Genomic DNA, 23,136 nt, shown 5'->3' on the forward strand with positions numbered 1-23,136 from the left:
CGAGGAACCTGTCGGCCAGCTTCGGCAATGGGTTCTTATGAGCGACAAGAGCTGCAACCAATCATTGAACAGCACGTTAAGCTTGTGAGCCAACGAGGAACAGAGGGATGGTTTGAGTCAGGGGAAGAGCGAGGGTCCTCTGCGAAGCGAGGCGTGCTGGGACTTGTAGTTTTTTGGGTCTTTCGCGCAGGCTGGAGAGACGAAGACTAAAACGATCCTGTCAACCTGCCGGTAATCGAGTCTGGACTAACGTTTCTCAGAATTGAAGGCGGAAGCCTGAACTCCAACTCCTGTGCTCCCTCGGACTCACTGGATGGCCCTAGATAGTTTTCTTTAGCCGTCTGTGGCCCCACCGCTCCCCAGCATCCCGCCTTTGGAAAAATAGAGGGTGTACACAGTCCCAGCTCCTAATACCCAATCGAGTTTACGCAGTAGGAGCAGACCGAAATCCTGTCCGGGACCCCAGTGATAGTTGGGACCCATCTGGATCCAAACCATGTTAGTGCCCATCTGCTGCAGCTGGAAGCAGCAGCCCTTAAAGGTTGAGGAAAGCTGGCTGTGGGCCAGAGGTCAAAAACTCCTGGCCTACAGCCGGATAAGGCTCTGTTTTACCTGCTCATGCTATTTCAATACATGATTCAAATATCGATATTTTTGGTTTGGTTTGGGTTTTGTGGGGGTTTGGGGGGGGGGGGAGAGGAAGAGAATTGAGTGGGGGAGGGGCAGGGAGCAAGAGAGAATCTTAAGCAGCCTCCACACCCAGCGTGGAGCCCTACTGGGGGGGTGGGGGGGGGCTCTATGACCCTGGGATCATGACCTAAGCCAAAATCAAGCGACCGACACCCAACCAGCTGAGCCACCCAGGCGCCCCTCAATATTTTTATCTACTTTTTATTAAAAAAATTTTTTTTAACATTTATTTTTGAGAGACAGAGAGAGGCAGAGCGTGAGCAGAGGAGGGGCAGAGAGAGAGAGACACACAGAATCTGAAGCAGGCACCAGGCTCTGAGCCGTAAGCACAGAACCTGATGCGGGGCTCCAACTCACCAACCACGAGATCATGACCTGACCTGAAGTCGGACACTTAACCAGTTGAGCCACCCAGGTGCCCCTCAATATATTTTTTTTAACGTTTATTTATTTTTGAGAGAGACAGAATGCGAGTGGGTTAGGGGCAGAGAGGGAGACACAGAATCCAAAGCAGGCTCCAGGCTTTGAGCTGTCAGCACAGAGCCCTTCGCGGGGCTCGAACTCAGGAGCTGTGAGATCATGACCTGAGCCGAAGTCGGACGCTCAACCGACTGAGCCACCCAGCCGCCCCAATCCCTCAATATTTTTAAACTGAGAGACTTAAATTCATATTAGAAATCCAAATTTCTAGTTTTTCAGGAAAATCTGAAAATCCAACCACACTAGGCCCATGAGGCCCCACAAAAGCTTTCCTGTGCTGAGCTAGCCTCCCCACTGGCCACTAATTTATAGTACCTCTGGCCCTCTAGACATATGAATTAATGACCGCTGTTACAGATCAGAGGGGAGGTGGGGATCCCTTGTTGGTTGCTCCTTTATTTAAAGAAGCTGTCCCTTGCGGCACCTGGGTGGCTCAATCAGTTAAGCAGCTGACTCCTGGTTAATAAAGAAGCTGCCCTTTGGGATGAATGAATTTATCAGGGTTAAGTGCTGAGACATCTTTTCTGGATCACATATTTTTAATAAGCTTACTATTAAAGTAATACGCTCATATACGTAATACAAAAATAAAATACAACAAAAGTTCCCTGCCACTCCCCTCCCTAGGGGTATTCCCTTCCAGAAATTATATCTATACAAACAAGAATATGTATGTTCCACTAGACCTCTAGGAAGGGTGGGATTTTTGTCAGCTATGGCCACTTCTGCTGCATCCCCAGCATCTACAGCAGTGCTTGGCACAAAGGAGGTGATTAATAATTAGTAAAAATATGAATATTTGTTCTAAAACCTGGAATTGGATCATGAAGAATGAGAAGAAGTTTACCAGCAAAAGGAAAGGCATTCTTAGCAGAGGGAACAGGAGATGCAAAGGCCCTGAAGGATTCCCCAGGGGTATATGGGATGAAAGCAGTTCAGAATGGCTGAGGAGAGGTGGGGGAGGGTATAGCTAAGGCCAGAACTTGAAAGGCCTTCAATTTCCCAACTAAGGAACATGGCTTTTTTCCAGAAAGCACTGGGATGGTTTTAAGCATGGGAGGGGCCAACATGGTTTTCTCTGACTATGGTGAAGAGAAAAGATTGGAGGGGCATAGCAGGTGGGGAGACTGAATAGAAGGTTATTATGGCCAAATGAGAGACAACAAGGCCTGAGCCCAGGAAGCCTCCAGAGGGAAGGGGGATCAGATATTAAAAATTGATCTGCTGTGGGAAGCCAAGGAGAGATAAGCTGAGAACAGTGTTCTGTGGCCTGGAGGTACCCCACTGCTCTCGTGGAGTGGAGAAAATTAGATAAGGACTAAGAGATGGGAAGTTCTGGGCTGGCTGGGGTCCCTGAGGTAAAGATGTGGTCAAAGGTAAAATTGGCATCCATAGTTCAGAAGTGGGCAGAGGAGAAGATGACCTTAGCAGGGGTCAGAGACTGTAAATGGGCCTTTCAGGGAGGAAGATGAGGTCTTGGCACCTGGGCTTGTGATGGCCCAGGAGCAGCTCCTGGCACCCAAGCACACTTATTCACAACAGTCTCTGACTTGATGTGTAACCTTGGGGAACTCATTTGTCTCCAAGTCTCAATTTCCTTATCTGTAAAATGTAAATAAATGAGCACCACTCACAAAGAGGTTGTGAGGAACAAATGAAGTTGGGAGAAGCCCCTGTAAGTGGTAACACCCTTTATGAAGCCTCGGCCCAGGTCCATAGCCCAGTAGACAGACAAGCAGTCTCCACTGACATCATACAACCTATAAAACCCTCACAGGCACATTGACATTGTCATGTCAATGACACCTTATTAAGACCACTGCTTGCAATGCTCCAGGCTCCAAATCAACCCCCAATATACACACCAAGTCTGACTGAATCCCTCTATCTGGGTGGCCTGGAGCAAGGTGTCTGGAAAGAGGTGAGTCAGGGCTGAGTGAAGAGGTATATTAAGTAAGGTAACACTAGCTGCTATCAAAAATAGACTCTAATGTGTATAACAGCTCAAAGTTTATTCCTCACTCTCATAACAGCACAAAGCTAGTGTTTCTGGTTAATGGGTGGCTTGCCTTTGTGCCCTAATACAAAGACCCTGTCTCCTTTCTTCTGTGGCTCCGCAATCCCTTAAAGCCTCATCATCTTCTGCATCCAGCCAAGCTAAAGGGGAAAGACAGAATGTGGAGGGCACATACTACTTAAAAGTCTTGGCCCAGAAATGGCACACATCATCTCACTCCCATTTAATTGGTGGGACTAGTCACATGGCCACACCTGACTGCAAATGAGCCTGGGAATGTAAAGTTTAACCGTGTGCCCAGGAGGAAGAGGACATGAATTTGTGGTGAAGAGTCAGTTACTTTCTGTCACTGAAGGGTTCAGGTCATGGCCCTAGAAGAGGGCAGTAGCGTAAAGGGTAGAAAACAGTAGAGGCGCCCAAACCAGAGTGGTGGGGGACATGAGGGCTCTAAGCCCGTACTTAGGGTAAAACAAGTCCTGTAGTGGGTATGTGCCTGTGTAAGAAAGAGGCAAACTGAGGACTCTGGCTAAAGGGCCTGAGTTCAGCTGGCACTGGGTCAGGGCTGGGAAGGCATGGTGTCACTCTTCAGTCGACAGTACTACACCAAGGTGGAACTTTTATCTGGGTGGACATGAATGCACACATGTCAAACACAGATGCAACTGATCCATTCCCCTGCCTGGGTGGGTAAGCATGTGCATACCTACTTGCACATATCACTGGGGTGGCTGACTACTTATACACCTATATGCAGTTGTGCCCGCCACATGCCCCTGTCCAAGGGACTGTACATACACCCAAGTGTTTCTAATGAAGGGAGAGTGTATGTTTATAACATGCACACCTGGATGGCCTGTGTGTATATGACCATGCATGCAAAGTGGCCATCTGTCTGTACATGTGGGCACATGCCTGGGAAGTATCTGGGAATATAGTACCTCTGCATGCACACAACTGCCTGGGGGAGGGGTATTGAGTGTGCACATGCCTGGCACACAGCAGGTGTGAGATAAGTGTGCATACTTGGTGCACATGTACACATGTCCACAGAAGCCCCTGTCAGGGTGCAAAAAGGTGACTAAGGGTGTGAGCACACACTTCTGTGTGCCCAGACATAAACTTGGATCTCCCTTGGCTGGGCCAGACCAGGCTGGGCCACTTCCTGGGCACATACAGGCCTCTGGCGATTTGTTGGTGACAGTGTGGGGCACTGCTAAGGGTGCATTGTGGCATGTGTGTGTGCGCATGTGAACGTGTGTGTGTGTGTGTGTGTGTGCATGTAGGAAGAGGCGTGCGCTCACTTAGACCTTGCTTCTTTCTGTGGTTCGGTTTCTATAGAGACACTTCCTGTGGCAGAGAAAAGAGGTAGTGAGCTGGTGTTTCAGGATGTGAAGGCCCACAGGAGCGGAGCTGGGCTCTCTCTGTTGCCTGCCTGCCACCGTGCAAGCTTTGGCCGGGGCTGCCCACAGTCCCCATGGTAGGCACTCCTCACGGCAGGGACTCGTGAACAGCAACGGCATGCCGGGGAAGCCCAAGCACCTGGGCGTCCCCAACGGGCGCATGGTGAGTGTGGGCTCCAGGCCAGGCCCGGGGGAGGGGGTGGGCACACCCAGGGTGGAGCCCAGGAGGCACACCCGGCAGGGTTGGGGAAGAGCCTGCATGCTGCTAGTGGGCGGGAGAAGTTGGGTACAGACAGGAGCAGGTAGTAGGACCTGGTGCCCTTCCTGTAGGACCTTCCAGATGGCCCTGCTGGGGACCTAAGGCAACCTTGGGCATGACAGCAGAGTACAGTGGTCACAGGCTTCTGGTACCCACTGCTCCCTCTCCTGCCACTTTGGTACCATCTAGGCTGGGAGATCTAGCATGGCCCTTGACCCCTGCACACACCCCCAGAGGCCCAGGCCTCCACATCTCACTTAGCCTCAGCCTTCCCCTACTCATCCCATGTCCTGATGCCCAAAGTCAGGTAAGGGGCAACCTTCAAGTGGGTCACTGCCCTTTAGCTAGACCTGCTCCAGAGGCTTCATGCCAGAACTAGTAGTCTTTGGGCAGCCTGGGATGGGTCAGTAGGCTCAGGCCAGCTTGGTACATCTTGTCTTTTCTATTCCTGGGCTACTGGGAAGGGTGGGAGTAGCTGGGCACTAGGATGCCTTGGCTATTACTGCTGCCCCACCCCCTGAAGCCTCTCCCTGGCTGCTTGGCCTCCAAATCAGAGCTTCCCTTGGACAGTCCAGCTTCTTTATTCATTCAGCTAATGGGGCAGGCTGTACTAGGCCTTTCCTCCCTAGGATACCAGCCCACTTGGCAGAACCCCATCTCCAGGAAGGCCAGACAGTGTCCTAGCCTCCAACCTAGCCCCAGCCTAGGACTATGGGACAAGGCCAACGGGCCTAGAGAGACCTGGATTCCACTCTTGGCTCTGTGTCCCTCACTAGGGGTCCTCTCTGACCCATACTAGGGTCCTCTCTGACTCTCAGTATCTTCACCTATAAAATGAGGAAATTGGAACAGATCTTAAAGTCATCTTGTTGAGATGACTAAGTAGAATGATGAATATGAGGCCCTTGACCCATTGTGGGGGCTCCATAAATGTCAGCCCCATGCCTCCCTTCATTCTCAGTACCTCTTCATGGATCCCCTGCCTCACTCAGGAACTGAGGTTTTACCCTCCTAATTCCCTACTAATTCTTAAGGCTTTTCTCCACCTCTCCTTTGTCTAGTGTCTCCTTGTTGCCCAGCCCCAGGCTAGCTTGGTGGGAGAGAGGCAAACCCCTCCAAGCTGACTCAGTCCCCACCTCACTGTCTCTGCCATCAACCTAACTTTGAAAGTTCAAGAACCTACGGTCCTCTCACTCCAACCCAGAGACATGGCACTAGGGTATGCAGGCCAAGGACACTGGGCCACTCCCACGACCACCCCAGATGGGGTGGGTTGGTGCTGGGTTGGTGCTTTTGAGCAGTGTCCAGGACTTCAGGGCAACTGAGGATGCCCAGGGACAGACCCTGCCTCTGTCCCTGCCACATCAGCCCATGGCTTCTCTACCCAAAAGTCATTCAGAGCAGGGAGGGCACCCACTGCCCCCAACCCTGGAAAGCTCGTAGATGCCCTGGCTCCTTGCAGCAACCTTCACACACAGGTTTATCTTTGCCCTTCCTGGGCCTGTTCTGAACTCTCCCTGTCACCTGTTGGAATCCTGAGGGTCACAGATTGGCTTCTTGCTGGCCATTGGTCAGCTTTCTAAGGCCATGCTCAACTGTCATGGGGAGGGGTGGACAGGCATCAGCATCTGTGGCACAGCACTTATGGACCAGGAGTCAGGCTCCTTCCATGAGTAACCTCTCGAGGGAGGTTCAGAGGAGTAACTGACATGCTGAAGGCAGCCAGCAGGTAGAGGGGCCTGCATCTGAACCCAGACTATCTGACTCAATGCCTTTGCTCTCCCACCTCCCAGAACTGCCTGGCTCTGTCCTCCCCCTCTTCCCCCTGCAACCACCCCCACCCACCGCTGCCATCACTCCCTGCTGAGGCAGCTTCATTTGTTAGCCTCGGCTTTCTGCCACTCAGCTTGTCAGGCAGTTGCAATGAAACCTGTCACTTAAAGATGGCTCCCAGCCCCCTCCCAGAGACATCGTTACACAACCCCAATTGCCACTTCATTTGTTCATGCAGTCATTCATTCAGCAACCCCTCCATAGGTCTGCTCTATGCTGGCCCTGTCCTAGGCACTGAAGACCCAAACCCATCATCCTAGCCCCTGCCCTCATGCAGCTCCCAGTCTGGCAAGGCACAAAAGATATGGGTACAAATACCAGAAGAGAATTCAGATTTGGGTAAGAGCCATGGGTCCAGGGTAGAGAAAGCTTGAGGAGGACCTGAGGAGGGAGAACTGACTTCTTGTCTCATTTTGTGCATCATAGTAGGAAGCTCTTGAAAGGATATGCCATCTGGAGGAGGGGATGGCATGGGGAAGCGTCTGGATGTGGGGAAACACAGGGTGTTTGTACAGGGACATGGCCTAAGGGGAAGCTGGGCCTAAAGCCTGGAGAGGAGGGGTTATCATATCCTGTCACTCTCAGGGAGCCCAGGTAGTCATCCCATCTGGGGAGACCTGCAAGGCAGAGCCTACTGTAGCTCTGTCTGTATTCTTGGCATCCAGCTCAGGGCTAGGGTTCAGCTCCACAGGATTGGCTCAGGCTGAAGGGGCCAGGCACCCAGGGTTCTCTGTGCACATACCCAGAGAGGATCTTGGGGCCTCCGTTTCCCCTAACCAGGATGAAATGAGATGATGGTACAGAGTGCCCAGCACAGAAGATGCTAAATAATTCGCCCCTTCCTTTGAGGTCTGACCCCTACAGAGGGCAGAGTTCAAGAGGACCCCCTGGGCTCTTTCCCCTGATTGACTTTGCCCACCTGTGTCCAAAGGGCTAAGGCCCTGGGCCTGCCAGCTCCCCTGGTACATCTCCTGCCCACCCAGGGAGGCAGCTTGGTGGAGAAAATAACTCAGGCTCCAGAGTCAGGCACACCTGGATTTTAACTTCAGCTCAGCCACTTCCCCACTGTGTGAGTTCTTTGGGCCTAGGTTTCCTCGTCTGTAAAATGGGGGTAGTAATACCTGCCACGCAGGATAAGGATTTGAGGATAGAGTGAGTGAGAACATGGATGTGTATTGTCCGAGAGTGCCTGCCACACAAGTGGAGCTCAGAAATGTTGCTCCCCACACTCACCTTAGTATTCTTAGATACTAGCGGTTCTGCCAGGCTTAAGAAAAAAAATTATGGCAAACTGAGGCCTGACCATGGGTCAGAGTTTCACCTTCCACCACACCCTTCCTCATCCTTTCTTCCCCTTTTCTCCCATTCACTCACCACTTCTCAGGCAAGTCGGGGTGAGGCAAGGCAGGCCCTGCTCAGCACAACTTCCCTAAGCCTGGCAGCCTGGGCAGGTGGGAGCCCTGGTCAGCAGAGCTCCTGACGGCTCCATGCCAGCGACTTTCACACACTCGCTCACCCTTCCTAGCAGCCCCAAGGAGTTGGAAATGCCAAGCCCCCTTCTGACCAGGGGGAAACCGAGGTCCAGAGGAAGACGTTGCTTGCCCTTGAGTGGCTGACCTGAAATTGGACTCTATCCTAACTCCCTCCCACCTCTGGATCTCTCTCCCTACCGCATCTCAGCCCCAACTATACATATCAACAACCAGTGGGGCAAGAGGGGCCGAGAAGCATGACTTGCCGGCCACAGATATGGGGCATTCAGAAGTAAAGGATCCTTGCCGAAGGAGGTGCTGGGGCTTCATGGGATGGCAGAGGAGGACTGCTAGGGTCCTGATGGCTGCTTGCTAGCACCAGAGCAAGGAGGGTGCTTCATGGGAGGGAGTTCAGGTTGGCTCCCTCTGTAAACCAGACCTGCCCTCTAGGAGCTACCAAATGATAAGGAGAGAGGCCTAGCCATGGGTGGACAGCAGTGTGGTAGGCAGGAGGATTCAGGGAAACTGGTGGTGTTTGTAGGTGACTGATGTCAGTGAGTAGAGATCGGAGAGCAGTCAGTTCAGTGAGGGGAGCAGGAGCAGACACGCAGCAAGAGAAAGCAGTGAAGCAGGAAGCAGGAGTGTGAAGGGGTGTGGGGAACCTAGAAAAGTTTGATAAAGTGTAGGGTGCAGTGAGAAGGAGGGAAATGGGGGAGGCTGAAGGGATTCATTAGTCAGGCCCTGGGCTGCGCTTCGACTGTTAACACAGCAGCTGCTCCACTTCCCAGGGCAGGGAGCTTGGCCACCACCTGAGAGCCAGTCCCACCTAAAGACACACACAGGCAATTCCACACAAGGTCAAGAATGAAACCAAATAGGAGTGTGGGCTGGCTTCTGCCCCAGGCGCCTTTACCCAGTCTGTGGCTGCAGGCCTGCCGCAGCAGCAATGGGGGCTCTGAGCTAGTGCGCGTATCTGAGTCCCAGGATGGAGGGCAGGCCAGAGAGAGGCCAGTGGCGAGGAGTGGGGGACGGTAGGGGGGCAAGAGGTGGCCATGCGGCCACCCCGGAGGGGAAGGCAGGATGGTTCCAAAAGACCCATGCAAAGGGTGGTGAGAGCAGCCCTGAGGGTGGCAAAGCCACAGAGCAGTTGAGGCTGGTACGTGTGGCATGAGTAGGGCTGCCAGGAAAGGAAGGAGCAAGCTGGAGGTTACCCTGGGTTTCAACTCGTCCTCTTCATGCAACCCAGGAATTGGGACTTTCTCTGGCAGCCCCTGGAGCTGACCCGGAAGAAGGGAAGAAGCCATCACATGGGGGGTGCAGAGGCAGGAGGGCGAGGGCTGGGGCGGGTCAGGAGAGGGCGCCCCTCTCCTGGCAAGCCCCCAGGAGGGGCTTGGTACGCTGGCCAATGGGCTCGGTGCTCGGCCACGCTCTGATCTGTGCTAACTTTCCTCTCCAGTAACGTCTCACCTCCACATTCTAGGTGGGAGACGAGGCTTAGGGAGGAGCCCGAGGGCGTAAGAGTAAAAAAGGGCAGAGCTGGGATTTGACTCTGAGTCTGACAGGCCCCAACACCTGTGCTCCATAGCAGGGCTAGCAAACTCAAAGTGGAGCATTGTCAAGACTAATGTAACAGCAGCAATAACAGTAATGTTCCATGAAAGTTTACTACATATCAGATAGTGTTCTGAGTTCCTTATCTATATATTTAACTTATTTAATCACAGGAATCTTTTGAAATCAGGAGAAGTATTTGCCCCATTTCTGCAGAGAAAGAAATTGAGGCACAGAGAGGTGAAGTGCCTTGTGCAAGGTCACACAGCACAAATTGAACTCAGGCGGTCTGGGGCAGCACTTGCCTCCATAAGTAACATGAATGTGGCAAACTGGCCTCAGAGACCTCTGAACAGAGCATGAGCCCCTTGTAGGGAAGGCAGTCGCTGTTCAATGCCAGCCAAAGTTGTCATGCTGGGGAGAAGCTCTGGGTAGCTGAGGCATCACAGGAGTTTATGTAAAACTCCTGATTTTTAAATGTGGGAAACACCTTTAAACTTAAAAAGAAAAAAAGTCTGAGAGCCAAGATATTAATTATGTACTAACATATTTGCGGGCCAGCTCTGGCTCACAGATATGGAACCTGAGTGTTCCCAGGTGAGAGTGGGGAGCATAGAGGGAGATCCCAGATAGGAGGGCAGGGAGAGGCGTCCTGGGAGAGATGTTTGTAGACCTGTTTCCAGTGGGGATGTAACAAAGGGACAGGTGGTCCCTGTGACAGGACTAGTGGGAAGAGGATGTGAGAGAGAGAAAGGGAAGGGGGGATGATCGGGCCCTGGTGCTAGGAGCCCAGGTAGTGGGAAGAAAGACAGGATGTAGGGAAACTGGTTTGGTGCCTTGCTCTGGTAGTGGCAGAGGTGGCTTCTCCTTGGGACTGGCTGAGTTCAAAGGGCTTGTGGGACATTTGGGCAGAGATGTTAGCAGGAAGTTGGCTACGTGGGTTTGGATCTGGGGAGATGTGGGAGAGGGAAAGGCAGAGTCAGGGAGGGGTGGAGGCCATCTTGTGTGGGTAGGAGATGAGGAGGAAACTGGAGGAGCTGCTAGGAAGGTAGGAAGACCAAGGGAAACCACTGCAAGAGTCATTTTGAAAGGAGAGTTTTTTCTATTTCACTAATGGTTGGATTCCCAGAGAAGTCGGAGTTGTACGTGGGGGGTGGGGGGGAGGATGAAGTTGGTCTCTGCAGCAGTGCTACTCAAAATGTGGTCCATGGACCAGTGCATCAGCATTGCCTGAGAACTTGTTAGAAATGGAGAGCCTCAGACCCCATCCTGGACCTACTGAGCCAGAATCTCTGGAGGTGGTTTCCTACTGGTCATTTTAATACACACTAGAGTTTGAGAATGACTGCTTTACATTCTAAAATTGCATCCTGATCCCAGCCCAAGATGGGGTGGGGCCCATGGTCTCTCAGGGTCTTCCTCTCCAAGAGGAAACAGTTGCAACAAAGAGATCACTGGCTACAGAGACACCTTTCCTTCCTCAAAGACACCAGCAAACATTGATACAGCACTTACCACATGCTGGCCACTGTTCTCAGTGCTGGAAATGTATTAAACTGATTTGATCCTCACAATAGTCCCAGAAGGTAAGTTACTATTATTATCACCAGCCCCTATTACAGATGCAAACAAACAAGTAACAAGTTACTCAGCTAGTAAATGGCAGAGACAAGATTCAAAGTCTGTGCTGATCCTCACCATGCTGTACATCTGGGCTTACCCAGCAAGTGCTGAGGGAGGAGGGAACCAGGGGCAAATGGAAAGTAACTGGCATAAATTCCAGCACACAGTGGTTGGCACATGATGGAAGGGGAGCCGGGAGTAGCCTGAGCAAAATGCTGAGCAAGCAGTGACCTCACTGGGAATGCCCAGCATGGCCCTCCAGGGAGAGGAAAACAAGCTCCAGTCCTGGGGCCTGAGCCCAGAGCTGTCCCTTGAGAATCTACCCCGGGCTCTGCTCTGACTGTCTACCTTGGGTCTCTTATAGGTTCTGGCTGTGTCAGATGGAGGTAAGTGACAGAGGGTACAGAGGAGGCCTGACTGGGGTGGGGGAGGGTATGTGGAAAAGGGTGGGGACACCTCTTGCTATCTTTCCAGGGAAAATACCTACTGATGGGGTTGGGCCAAGAGCTGGGGAAGGCCACAAAGCTCACCACCATTTGTCTATCCACCTACAGAGCTGAGCAGCACAGCAGGGCCCCAGGGCCAGGGTGATGGCCGAGGAAGCTCTCTCAGTATCCACAGCCTCCCCAGTGGCCCCAGCAGCCCCTTCTCCACTGAGGAGCAGCCTGTGGCCAGCTGGGGCCTATCCTTTGAGCGGCTGCTGCAGGACCCACTGGGGCTGGCATATTTCACTGTAAGCCCTGGGATGGGATAGGGAGGGCAGATGGCAGTGGCCACCAGGTGGGGGGCGGGGGTAGGGTGGCCGGCATGGGAGAGGATATGGATGGAGCTTCAAGCTGGCCAGAGTGGAATTCCTGTGTCAGCTGCCTCATCCAGCCTTTCTTTGGCATCTTCTTCCTTTTCTCTCAGCAGGGAACTTGCCTCTGCCTCCCATTTCCTCTCTGTGCCTTCTGATCTGGCCCCATCTGTCTGTCTGGCCCTATCTGTCTGATTTGGCCTTTTGGCCCTATCTCTATCCCAATCTCTTTGACCGCATCCCCTGACTGGGTCTCTGTGTCTCTGCCTGCCTCTTCCTTCTGTGCACCAGGAGTTCCTGAAGAAGGAGTTCAGTGCTGAGAATGTAACTTTCTGGAAGGCCTGTGAGCGCTTCCAGCAGATCCCTGCCAGCGACACCCAGCAGGTGGGGGAAAAGAGCTGGGGCAGAGTGGTGGGACCAGAGCCTGGGTCATGCCCCTGACCTTCACCTGTCCCTCCTGCAACAGCTTGCTCAGGAGGCCCGCCACATCTACCGGGAGTTCCTGTCCAGCCAGGCACTGAGCCCAGTGAACATAGACCGGCAGGCTTGGCTAGGCGAGGAGGTGCTGGCAGAGCCTCGACCGGACATGTTCCGGGAACAGCAGCTCCAGGTGAGTGTTCCCAGGGGCCTCGGTTTGGGATTAGGGGGAGTGGCCTTGGAAGAAAGGACAAGAGGTGGGACCAGATCCAGGGGCGAAGCCCGATTGTCAGGGGTGGGATGGGGTTGGAGTGGCCTACGGAGAGGAGCAAATTTGGATTTGGATGCCCGCACCAAAGTAAAATGCAGGGGCAGGGCGCGGGTCAGAGGGCGGTACCAGAGGCTACGGTGGATCAGGGTCTAGGGACGGTGGAGCCTAGCAGAGGTCGAGGCGGGACCAAGAGTAGGCACTGGGCTAGATCAAGGAGTTGCGTGGGAGGGGCTAAGGTCTCAGCTGCTAGGTTGGGGACCCAGCTAATCCTGAGGACAGGGCCAGGTAAACTGGGGGCAAGTCGAGGGCCCCCTTCGGCTCACTGCCCCGGCGCGGGTCCCGCAGATCTTCAACTTGATGAAGTTCGACAGCTATGCGCGCTTCGTCAAGTCCCCGCTGTACCGAGAATGTCTCCTGGCGGAGGCCGAGGGACGCCCCCTGCGGGAACCTGGCTCCTCCAGCCCCGGCAGCCCCGACTCCACCAGGAAGGTGCGGACGAGGGGCAATGGGAGGCAGTGGGCCGGGCGCAGATCTGTAGGGTTGTGTCCACGGTCTGCACGTAGGCTGGGTCCGGCCCCGAGCCAGCGCCTTTCCTCCACCCGCAGAAACCGAAGCTGAAGTCCGGGAAGTCGCTGCCGCTGGGCGTGGAGGAGTTGGGGCACCAGCCTTCTGCTGAGGGCTCTGGCGGCCGCCCGCTCCGCAAGTCTTTCCGCAAGGGTGAGGGTCGGAGGCCACAGACAAGAGTCAGGGTGGGAGTTTGGGCAAGCTTTGAGAATGCCCCCTTCCTCCTATTTGTAAATCTGTGAAAACCGAAATACCCTGTGACCACCACGTTCCCTCGGTGGTTCGGTTTCCAGACTAGAGCCCGGAAGTTTGGGAAGCCCCCTCAGTAGCAACGCTTCCGTGGCCCCAAGCCGCGTTAGACCCCTGCGGGAGGGCTCCAGCGGGGTCCACCTGGCGGTGGAGAAGGGGGTGTAGGGAGGAGGGGCTGTTCTGCTCACTGCTACGTCTCCCCTAGAACTGGCAGGCGGGGCCCCAAACTCAGCCTTGCGCAGAGAGTCCCAGGGCTCCCTCAACTCGTCTGCCAGTCTGGACCTCGGCTTCCTTGCCTTTGTAAGCAGCAAATCTGAGGTGAGCGGCCTGCTGGGGGGGACAACGTGCAGGCTAGGGCCACTATTCATGCCCCTTTGTGTGGCCACCATCATTCCTAGTCATGGTTCCTACTTACATCTTCCTGCTACCAACCCCTTAGCCTCCTCACTTTCTTCCTGTCCTCACCACAATGGGCCCCATGCATGGCATGGGTGTACATTCCCTTTGTGTGTGTGTGGGGGGGGGGGGGCGCCCAGGTGTACATAACAGGTGTGGGGGGGTCAGTGGGAGGATCTGTCTCTGGGTGTCCTTACACCTGGCATACATATGAGCATATGTTACATACATGTGAGCATACATATGTTCCTGTAGGAGGAGTATCTTTGCCTGCCTAAAAGTGTGCCCTTAGGCATGTGTGCGCATGTGTGCGCCCCGGTGGGCTTACCTGCCTGTGTAACTCTCTGCATGTCCCTGAATATGTACACATGACCTTCCTTCCACCCCTGTCCTGAATCAGAGCCACAGGAAAAGCCTTGGGAGCACAGAAGGTGAGAGCGAAAGCAGGCCAGGGAAGTACTGCTGCGTGTACCTGCCCGATGGCACAGCCTCCTTGGCCCTGGCCCGACCTGGCCTCACCATCCGTGACATGCTGGCAGGCATCTGTGAGAAACGAGGTCTCTCTCTACCTGACATCAAAGTCTACCTGGTGGGCAATGAGCAGGTGTGGACTTGGCCTGGTCCCCAACTCTAACTATCTTTCTGATCCCAACCCCATTCCTATCTGTGCTCAGCTATGACCTCCACCCCAGTTCCATTCCCATCCTCACCCCCTTCCTAATTCCAGTCCTCAACACAACCGTGCCCTGTCCCCCATGCTCAGCTCCAAATCAACCCAGCACCAACTCCTCAAACTCAGACTTCCACTCTCATCCCATGAAAATTCTTTCCCCACCCCATTCCCCTCCTGGTTTCCAGCTTTACCATTATCTTCACTGTGATGCTCTGGGGAGGGAGAGTAGGGGAGAACCACTGCCAGAGCTGGGTTTCCCCCATGACCCCCAGAGTCCCTACTGACCATCTTTGAAAGGCCATCAAGGGCACTCAAATGCACCTAGCCCACAAAAAAAGTTTTCTTGAGGTGCAAACTAGAATTAAGCTTTACAGAGGAATGTGGGGGGAAATGTACTTTAAAACAAATCATCCAGTAAGAAGCGTTCGAAGAAAGAATGCTGCATTCCAGGGAGACCCTATAGGACTTCATTCTCCCAGACAAGGCCTAAGGCCCTGCCAGGTAGGTGAGCAGAGGGACCCAGACCTGAGCTCTGTCCTCCAGGTCCACAGGCTGGCGGTAAGCCAGGCAGGATGTGATCAGGGAAGAGGAGCCGAAGCTTCAGAGAGTTTCTAGGGAAAAGTAAGCTTTTCTGGCTGGCTCCGGGAAGACTTCATGACAGAGGCAGCTGTTGATGAGGGGAGGATAAGGATGGGGAGGAGTTTGCCTGGCAGAACTGTCAGGAAAAGACATTCTCAGCCGAAGGAACAACTTAAGTGAAGTCTGGATGTGAATAAGAAGTGCAGGGCAAGTTCAGGGGCCTTGAGAGTGGGATTGTGAGGGCAGTAGTGGGAGGATCTCTGCCCACTCAGGCCACCCGGGGAAAACTCTGAAGCCCAGACGGGCCTTCTCATCTGCCGAATATAACTCCCCACCCACACTCCACCTGTCCCTGCAGCAGAGCACAGGCCTTCCCTGGAAGAGGCTGCCTCCCTGCCCTGGGCTGGTGCAGGCAGTGGGACCTACATGGGCAGTAGTCACTACCTACTGTTTATGTACCTACTGTGTGCCAGGCACTGTGCCAGATACTTTATATCCTTCTGGCCTCACAATGGTCTGGGAGAAGAGCTCTTGTTGTAGTGAGGAGACAAGAAGTGTCCTTAGTAGGTGGGGATGCAGAGAAGTGGACAAGTGTCAAAAAAGGGACAAGGTCTGGGTGGCTGATCAAAGGTGGGTGGTGAGGGAGGAAATGCATCCATGGATTTCACATGCCTGAGACAAAAGTGGGCAGCCATCCAGGAAGTGGGTCCTGGACTGGCCTGGCCCAAGAAGAGGCAGCTCCATAATCCAGGACCTAAGCATGCTCCGTATCCAAGCAGCCTCATTACCATTTCGTGCTCATCCCACCCCCATGTTTCCCATAACTCCGTTTCTTTTCCAAGGCTGTCCAACCTTCTTGCCACCCTTCTCCCTGGCTAGGCTCCGACTCAGCCAGGTGTCTTATTCCATCCACATATCTATCGCTCACCTGCCCATCGCCTTTCCCTCTGACCCGTAGGGATCCCCAGTGGGGGCCATGGGTGGAAGTGAGGTGGTTCCTTCGGATCCTGGGGATCTTTAGGGGTGGGGAGGGAGGGACTCTGAGACCCTGACTGGCATCCGCAGAAGGCTCTGGTCCTGGATCAGGACTGCACCGTGTTGGCGGACCAGGAAGTGCGGCTGGAGAACAGGATCACCTTCGAGTGAGTGCCCCTCTTCCCAGGCTTGGGTCCCAGTTCTGGCTGCTGTACTCCCTCTCAGGTCCTGCCCCTGGTGCTAACCGCGTCCCGGGGACTGAGGTCCCACCCCCAAGTTGTCCCACCTCCCTAGTTTAGGCTCCGCCCCCTCCTGGGCCTTGTCCGGGATGGGTTGGGGGAGAGGCGGGGTCGGCTCTCCGCGGTTCCGCAGCGCTAGGATCCCGTGCAGGCTCGAGTTGGCGGCGCTGGATCGCGTGGTGCGAATCTCCGCCAAGCCCACCAAGCGACTGCAGGAGGCGCTGCAGCCCATTCTGACGAAGCACGGCCTGAGCCCGCAGCAGGTGGCACTGTGCCTGGTGAGCTGGGGGACAGCAGGGCAGAGGAGGGACAGCGGGGAACGGGCTGCCTGTCCTGCAGGCTGCTGACCTGTTCCCACAGCCAGGCGAGAAGCAGCCGCTGGATCTGGGGAAGCTAGTGAGCTCGGTGGCGGCCCAGAGACTGGTTTTGGACACACTCCCAGGTAGAGAACCAAGGCCCTGGGGCTTGGTCCCCGGAGATGACCCTGGCCCAGAAGGGGTCCAGGTGGGAGGCAAACAGTAAGGGTGGCCCTCTCTGCCATAGGGGTGAAGACTCCCGAAGCTGGAGACACAGCCCCGTGCCGCAGCCAGGTGAGTGAGAGTAAGGGCTCCCTCTTCTGCCTACTGCACCTCCCCTCCCAGTTGTGGCTCTGACTCCACATTCTCACAGGGCGGCCAGCCTAGAACTCAGAACAAGTCCACCCATCCCTCTTCACTGTCCCTCAACTCGATGGCCCAGGCAACCACTGGGAAGCGGCAGACCTGTGACATTGAAGGTACTTTGGGGATGGTGGGAACTAGAGACCAAAAGGGTTGGGGACCATTGAGAGTGGGTGGTACCAGAGAGGCTTGATCTGAGGCTTAATGTTATTGGGGCTGGAACAATGTCCATTGGGGTTGGGGGACCAGAGGGCCTAAAGGGTGGAAGGGGGGCATTTGGGGAGGCTGTGGTCATAATAAGGGCAGTAGAACAGTGGTGGGCTAGCATAGGCAAGTCTGCACTGGTGGGCTTCTTGACTCTGTGGTCACCCCTAGGCCTAGTGGAGCTGCTGAATCGGGTGCAGAGCAGCGGGGCCCATGACCAGAGGGGCCTTCTGCGCAAAGAGGACCTGGTGCTTCCAGAATTTCTGCAGCTGCCTGTCCAAGGGCCCAACTCCCAGGAGGCCCCACCACAGACTGAATCAGAGGTCCAACCCAAGGGGGACCCCTTGGACTCCACTGCCCACTCAGCCCTCTGACAGCTGCCCAACAGTCCAGGCCGGCTGCATGGCACCTGGCGGGCCAAGCATGCCATGGGCCCGCTCTGCATGCCCTGTCTGTGCCATGAGTGTTCCTGGCCACTTCCTGTCACGGGCAGGCCCGCAGGAAGAGCCAGAAGAGGGCGGAGAGTGGGCTCAGGGGAGCCGCACCCCACAGCTGCCACCACTTGGTCCCTTATAGGTTCACTCATCCATCCCTTGCTGCCAGGCCACTGAGGGGAGGTGGGCCTAACCTCTCTGGCGCAGGCATGTCCAGCACAGAAGGATGGCATTGGCAGTGCCAGCCTCCTCACCCTGTGCTAAGCCTCAGCAAGGAGCAGGAGGAGGGGCTGGCCCCTCCTCAGGGAGCTGGTATGAGTAAGGCCTGGGGGTGCAGGCGGGAAGCCCCTCCCACTACTCACATAGGCTCTGCTGGACATATGGATTTTGCAGTTGGCTTGGGGCAGCTGGGTTTGTCCTGGATGTATGATATTGTTATTATAATAGTAATTATTATTCTCCCATGAGGTGTGTTCCTTGGATACCAGTCTACCCTGTGTGCCCCCCCCCAAGCCATACTGCCTCTGTCACCAGGGTCAGTGCCAGGAAGCCCTTGGGGACCTCAAGACGTGCCCCCTGACTTCCTGTTGTCAGACTGTCTCTTCCTGACTGCACAGAGTATTGGGGTGTGAATATGAGAGACAGGGACAGGGAGGAAAGGAGGAAGGGCGGGGGGGGGGGCAAAGGGAGGGAGGGGAAGGCACTTCTGGGGAGCCATGCCTCTGCCACCTGTCATCGCACTGTTCCTCAGTCTCTGGATCTGAATAGAGTACAGCATCTGGCTATTGTCCTCTGCTTCTACTGGGACTGAATGTGTCTCTGCAGACATGGCTGTGGGCTTCTTTGGATGCGTTAGAGCCTTGTAGAGGATACTGGGTGCTGTGGTGGGAGCAGGTTCTGTCCCTTGTCTGCTTTGGCTGGGTGCCCATCCCTGTCCCTAGGTAGCCCACATAGGGAGAGAGAGTGGGGAGGACCTCCCAGAAGGAGGGCCCAGCTTGTGGGCAGAGAAGCCAGACTCAATCCCAGTGCTGCTGAGACAAACAAGGGGACGTGGGAACCTTGAGGGGACACCTCCTGACCACCTCAGACAGGTAAAACTCTCTTCCCCACTCCAGTTCTTTGTGCTTGCTGTCCCGTTTGTCAGGAACTACCCCCCACCCCCACACCCCCTAACATGGCACCTCATCCTTGAAATTCCTGAGAGAAATCAGTGGGGTTTGCTGACCCAATGTGCCTTTCTTCAGAAGTCTAACCCAAGCCTTTCTTGGGGGACTTCAGCCCTCTACCCCCACTGCCCATTTTCTTTGTCTGGGCTGGCCAGACCCTCTAGCTGCTGGGGTGGGCTCATGACCCAGGCCTGGTCAATCAGAGTTTGGTGCAGGGATGATCTTCTGACCCCAGTGAAAATGACAGTCCTTGTCCTTTACCCTTTCCTAGGGATTTGAACAGAGGATACACAGGGAGAGAACCTGCATGTGAATCAAACCAATGCAGGAGAGCAGGACTGAGAGATAGAGGGAGATTCCAAAATTTCCCTGAACATCTAAAGTCAACCACCCCTAGACATTCTCATTTAGGCAAGCCAACACATTCTTTCCATGTGTATGTGCTTGTGACTCTGAGTGGGTTTTCTGAGACCTGCAACCACAAAAGTCTTGCTTCATTGAAGATCTCAGCTTGAACACCTCAGCGGAGTCTGCCCTGGTCACTTGAAGCTGTGGTCTAAATGTTTGTGTTCCCCTCCCCCCAAATTCATATGTTGAAATCCCAGCCCCAAGGTGATGGTATTAGGAGGTGGAGCATTTGGGATGTGCTTGGTCATGAAGGTGGAGCCCTCGTAAGTAGGTTTAGTGTGCTTATAAAAGAGACCCCAGAGAGCTCCCCCACCCCTTCCACCCTGTGAGGACACAGCAAGAAGTTGGCTGTCTACAACCTGCAAGAGGGCTCTCACAGACACCGAATATGCTGACCCCCTGATCTTGGACTTCCAGCCTCTAGAACTGTGAGAAATAAATTTTTGGATAAGCCACGCAGTCTCTGGTATTTTTGTTATAGCAGTCCAAATGGACTGACACCAGATATGAAGTGCTCCCCAACTTTTTTCTCTACCATGCTGTCCAGTTTTCTTCCTTCACAGTGCTAATCCCACTCTGTAATGACCTTATTTACTTATTCACACTTGTTTGCTGACAATATGATAAACATGCCCTGATGGCAGTGACCTTGTCCATCTTAGTCACTGTTGTTTCCCCTTGGCCTACTGGGCTGACAAATGATTCTGCAGCCTCAGATAGACCAAGTGAAGGAAGCAGGGACAGCAGGGCAGTGGGGGTCCTGGGCAGGGGACTGCATAGCACACAGTCTTTGGCCAGATGGGGGTAGGGAGACAAACCCATGTCCCTTCCCCAATCGGCTGTGGAACCTCCCTTACACTTCCTGGGCCCTGGGGCTTCTCTCTGTGGGCAGAGACACCCTTCCATGTGCCAGGATAGAGAGGAAGGGACACCAGGTAAGAGAAGGGTATTTTCCTAAAACTGGCAGATCCTTCAGGCAAGCCCCCCCTTCACCCACCCCTGCCCTTCTGAAGCCCCAGCAGGGATGCCTATTACTCTTATGGACCAACACATGTGATTGCCCCATGATAGAGGGGGTCATGGGTCAGGTGGAAGAGCCTCGATAGACATTAGCCCCTGCAGGGGGAGGAACATGCATATCAACTCAGGCCCCCAAGTTAGGCATGCTCCATCCTTTATCTCATTTTTGTCTTCATGACAAAATAGCCTGGTGGGGATGAAACCAAGGCTACAGGAGAGGAAGGGACTAGTCCAGAATCCTGCAAAGAATTTGTTGCTAGAGCTTGACCAGCACACAGGCTGTCTGACTCAGGGACATACACCAGGGAGGACCCTGATGCTGTAGGAACCCCTTCTGGGAAGCCAGCACCCTCTGGGGGTGGGGTGGGGAAGGATACATTGATGTGGCTGCTCTGGGGAGAAGAGCATAAAAATTAAAAATGCAGCATCTGACCCCAGCATTACCACCAGAGAATTACTCACTCCCATGTACAGGATCGCCCTCCCTGCAGGGGTGTCTATGACCTCAAAACTGGCAAACAGCCAAATGTGTGGGGTAACACAAAAGGTGGTAGCGTGTCTGTGTTCTGCAATACCACACAGCAGGTAAAGAATTGGGTACAGCATGTCCTTATGTGGAAAGTTCTCCAAGATGTGTTATTGTTTGGTAAAAGAAAGTAGAGCAATGCACATGACATGACCACAAACATACAGACACATGTGTAAGTATATAGAAAGAATAGAGAATGCTCTAGAAAGACACATGCCAAGCAGATAAAAATGGGGAGGGGACTAGGATTGGGAGGAGTAGTCAAAGGACACTTTCATTTTAGCTTTAATGTTTTTTAAAAGATGCAATTAAAAATAATTATAATATTTATTTATTGTTTAAGCAAGCTCTATTCTCAATGTGGGACTTGAACTCATAATCCTGAGATCATGAGTTGTATGCTTTATCCACTGAGCCAGCCAGGCATCCCTAAAGATAGTTATAATAGGGGTACCTGTGTGGCCCAGTCGGTTGAGTGTCTGACTTTGGCTTAGGTCATGGTTTCATGGTTCATGAGTTCGAGCCCTGCTTTGGGCTTGCTGCTGTCAGTGCGGAGCCCACTTCGGATCCTCTGTCCCTCTCTCTCTGCCCCTCCCCTGCTCATGCTCCCTCAAAAATAAATAAAACACTTTTAAAAACTAATAATTCTAAAAACACAAAGAATTTCCCAGGGCCACTTATTTGTCACACTGGGCCACCATCCCTTTCTCCAGAAGGAGAACCAACTCTTCCCTGGGGGCTTCAGCCCACCTGCCACCTTGGCCCACTTTGGCTGGCTGCTGTGTCCCTCTGCCACAATCCCCCAACATGTCCCCTGAAGCTGTCCTGGGCTGAAGGAGACCCAGTTCCCTCCTTCCAGTTCTTGTGCTCTCAGAATCCCTCAAGGTCCTGGGCCCTCACTGCAAAGATGGGGGTCCAGGCCCAGGGGCAAAAGTCACCACCTGGTCAACCCACAGGCCCTTTCAAAGCCACTGCATGGAGCTGGATTCCTTGGTGGTTGGGAAAAGTAGTGGAGTTGCTTCTCCTCCCCCACCAGATGGGAAGACTGGAAGGGAGTTAGCCTATCCACCCAGCACCCAGCATTAAGGAGGGGAGAAAACACACATCTGTTGACTGCTGTGCAGCTCCAGCACCCCCAGCTTACAGAGGACACAGGCAGAGAGAGATATGACTGCCTGGAGGACACCTGGGGGACCCAAGCCTCTAAGAGAGAAACTTATCTCTGGTCCCTTACACTGTTGACAGTCTTAGACGTAAAGCAGTATGGGATGGGCACAGAGGGAGCACAGAGCACACGGTGACCTGGGTTCTGGGCCGGGGTGGGGGCAGGTAGAGGCACCAGTTCTCACCTGGAGCCCAGCTGTAAGTGCTGACGCAGCTGTGGGTGGATTCTTCCAGGGGCAGCCATTCCTACCTCCAAGGGCCAGAGCGCAAGGTGCACCCCGCAGGAGGCCTGGCCTGATGGTCAGGTGACTCCAGTTTCTGGGGGATTAGAGGCTGGAATTTAGCTTCCACAGAGAAAGAAATGCCCAGAGGGGAAGGAACACACATGGTTGGTTATACTGAATCAGAAGCATCCCAGGCCAGGCACAGGCCCATACCGCTACACAAAAACAGGGGGCACTATTGGTGTCCCTGGTGGTCCTGGCGGATCCAAGAGAAACAGAACATGACACCTGTGTTTTGTGATTCCTGTGTGGTCCATCTCAGCTCCTATCTGCAGAGAACTGGCTTGGGGATAGAACAGAGGCAGAAAGCCAAGGAGAAGCACCATAGAACCAGCCTCCCACCTCTAGGCCAGCCCAGAATCCTGACTGCCAGAATGAGGCCCTGGCCAGCTAAGATGGGTGGGCAGCAGTAACCCCACTAGCCAGGTAGGCTACCGTCTTCCAGCCCTTCCGCTGAGGAGTTGAAGGAACCCAGCAGCCAGACCCAAAACCTGGAGTATGGAATATGGAACTGGAGCTTGGAACTGGGAGCCCAGACCCAGAGCACAAAGCCTGGAACTGGAACCTGAAGCCCAGACCCAGAAACTGGAGCCTAGAGCCTGAAGTCTAAAAAATTAGAATCTGGAGGGGCACCTGGCTGGCCCAGTTGCTAGAGTGTGAGACTCTTGCTCTCCGGGTTGTAAGTTTGAGCCCCACATTGGGTGTAGAGATTAGTTAAAAATAAAATTTAAAAAAATAATACTAACAAAATAAGAACTGGAGTCTGGTATCTAGGATCAGGGGT

General features: G+C 53.9%; 1 protein-coding gene and 1 long non-coding RNA gene across 2 annotated transcripts; both read left to right on the forward strand.

The window, feature by feature from the left end:
* On the forward strand, positions 1–651 carry LOC144616413 (uncharacterized). The gene is made up of 2 exons (XR_013555739.1): positions 1–84; positions 191–651. It is a non-coding gene; the product is annotated as an uncharacterized LOC144616413 (long non-coding RNA).
* Positions 652–11,401: 10,750 nt separating this feature from the next.
* Positions 11,402–19,227, forward strand: RGS14 (regulator of G protein signaling 14). The gene is made up of 15 exons (XM_081795601.1): positions 11,402–11,425; positions 11,690–11,711; positions 11,880–12,058; positions 12,413–12,505; positions 12,588–12,731; positions 13,155–13,298; positions 13,415–13,526; positions 13,828–13,940; positions 14,419–14,622; positions 16,336–16,412; positions 16,636–16,762; positions 16,845–16,926; positions 17,028–17,074; positions 17,154–17,259; positions 17,519–19,227. The coding sequence occupies exons 1-15, from the start codon at positions 11,402–11,404 to the stop codon at positions 17,719–17,721; spliced, it is 1,677 nt and encodes a 558-aa protein (XP_081651727.1). The 3' UTR covers positions 17,722–19,227.
* Positions 19,228–23,136: the final 3,909 nt, after the last annotated feature.

The sequence above is a fragment of the Panthera onca genome, chromosome A1 (assembly GCF_046562875.1).
Source record: "Panthera onca isolate mPanOnc1 chromosome A1, mPanOnc1 haplotype 2, whole genome shotgun sequence".
Taxonomy (NCBI): Eukaryota; Metazoa; Chordata; class Mammalia; order Carnivora; family Felidae; genus Panthera; species Panthera onca.

What these genes read in the sequence shown, in the direction of transcription:
- RGS14 (XM_081795601.1), top strand. Translation starts at nt 11,402, where the DNA reads ATGCTGTACATCTGGGCTTACCCA. An exon ending in CTGCCAGCGACACCCAGCAG is followed by an intron (nt 12,506 to 12,587) that starts GTGGGGGAAAAG and finishes CTCCTGCAACAG; the next exon opens with CTTGCTCAGGAGGCCCGCCA. An exon ending in GGTTTTGGACACACTCCCAG is followed by an intron (nt 16,927 to 17,027) that starts GTAGAGAACCAA and finishes TCTCTGCCATAG; the next exon opens with GGGTGAAGACTCCCGAAGCT.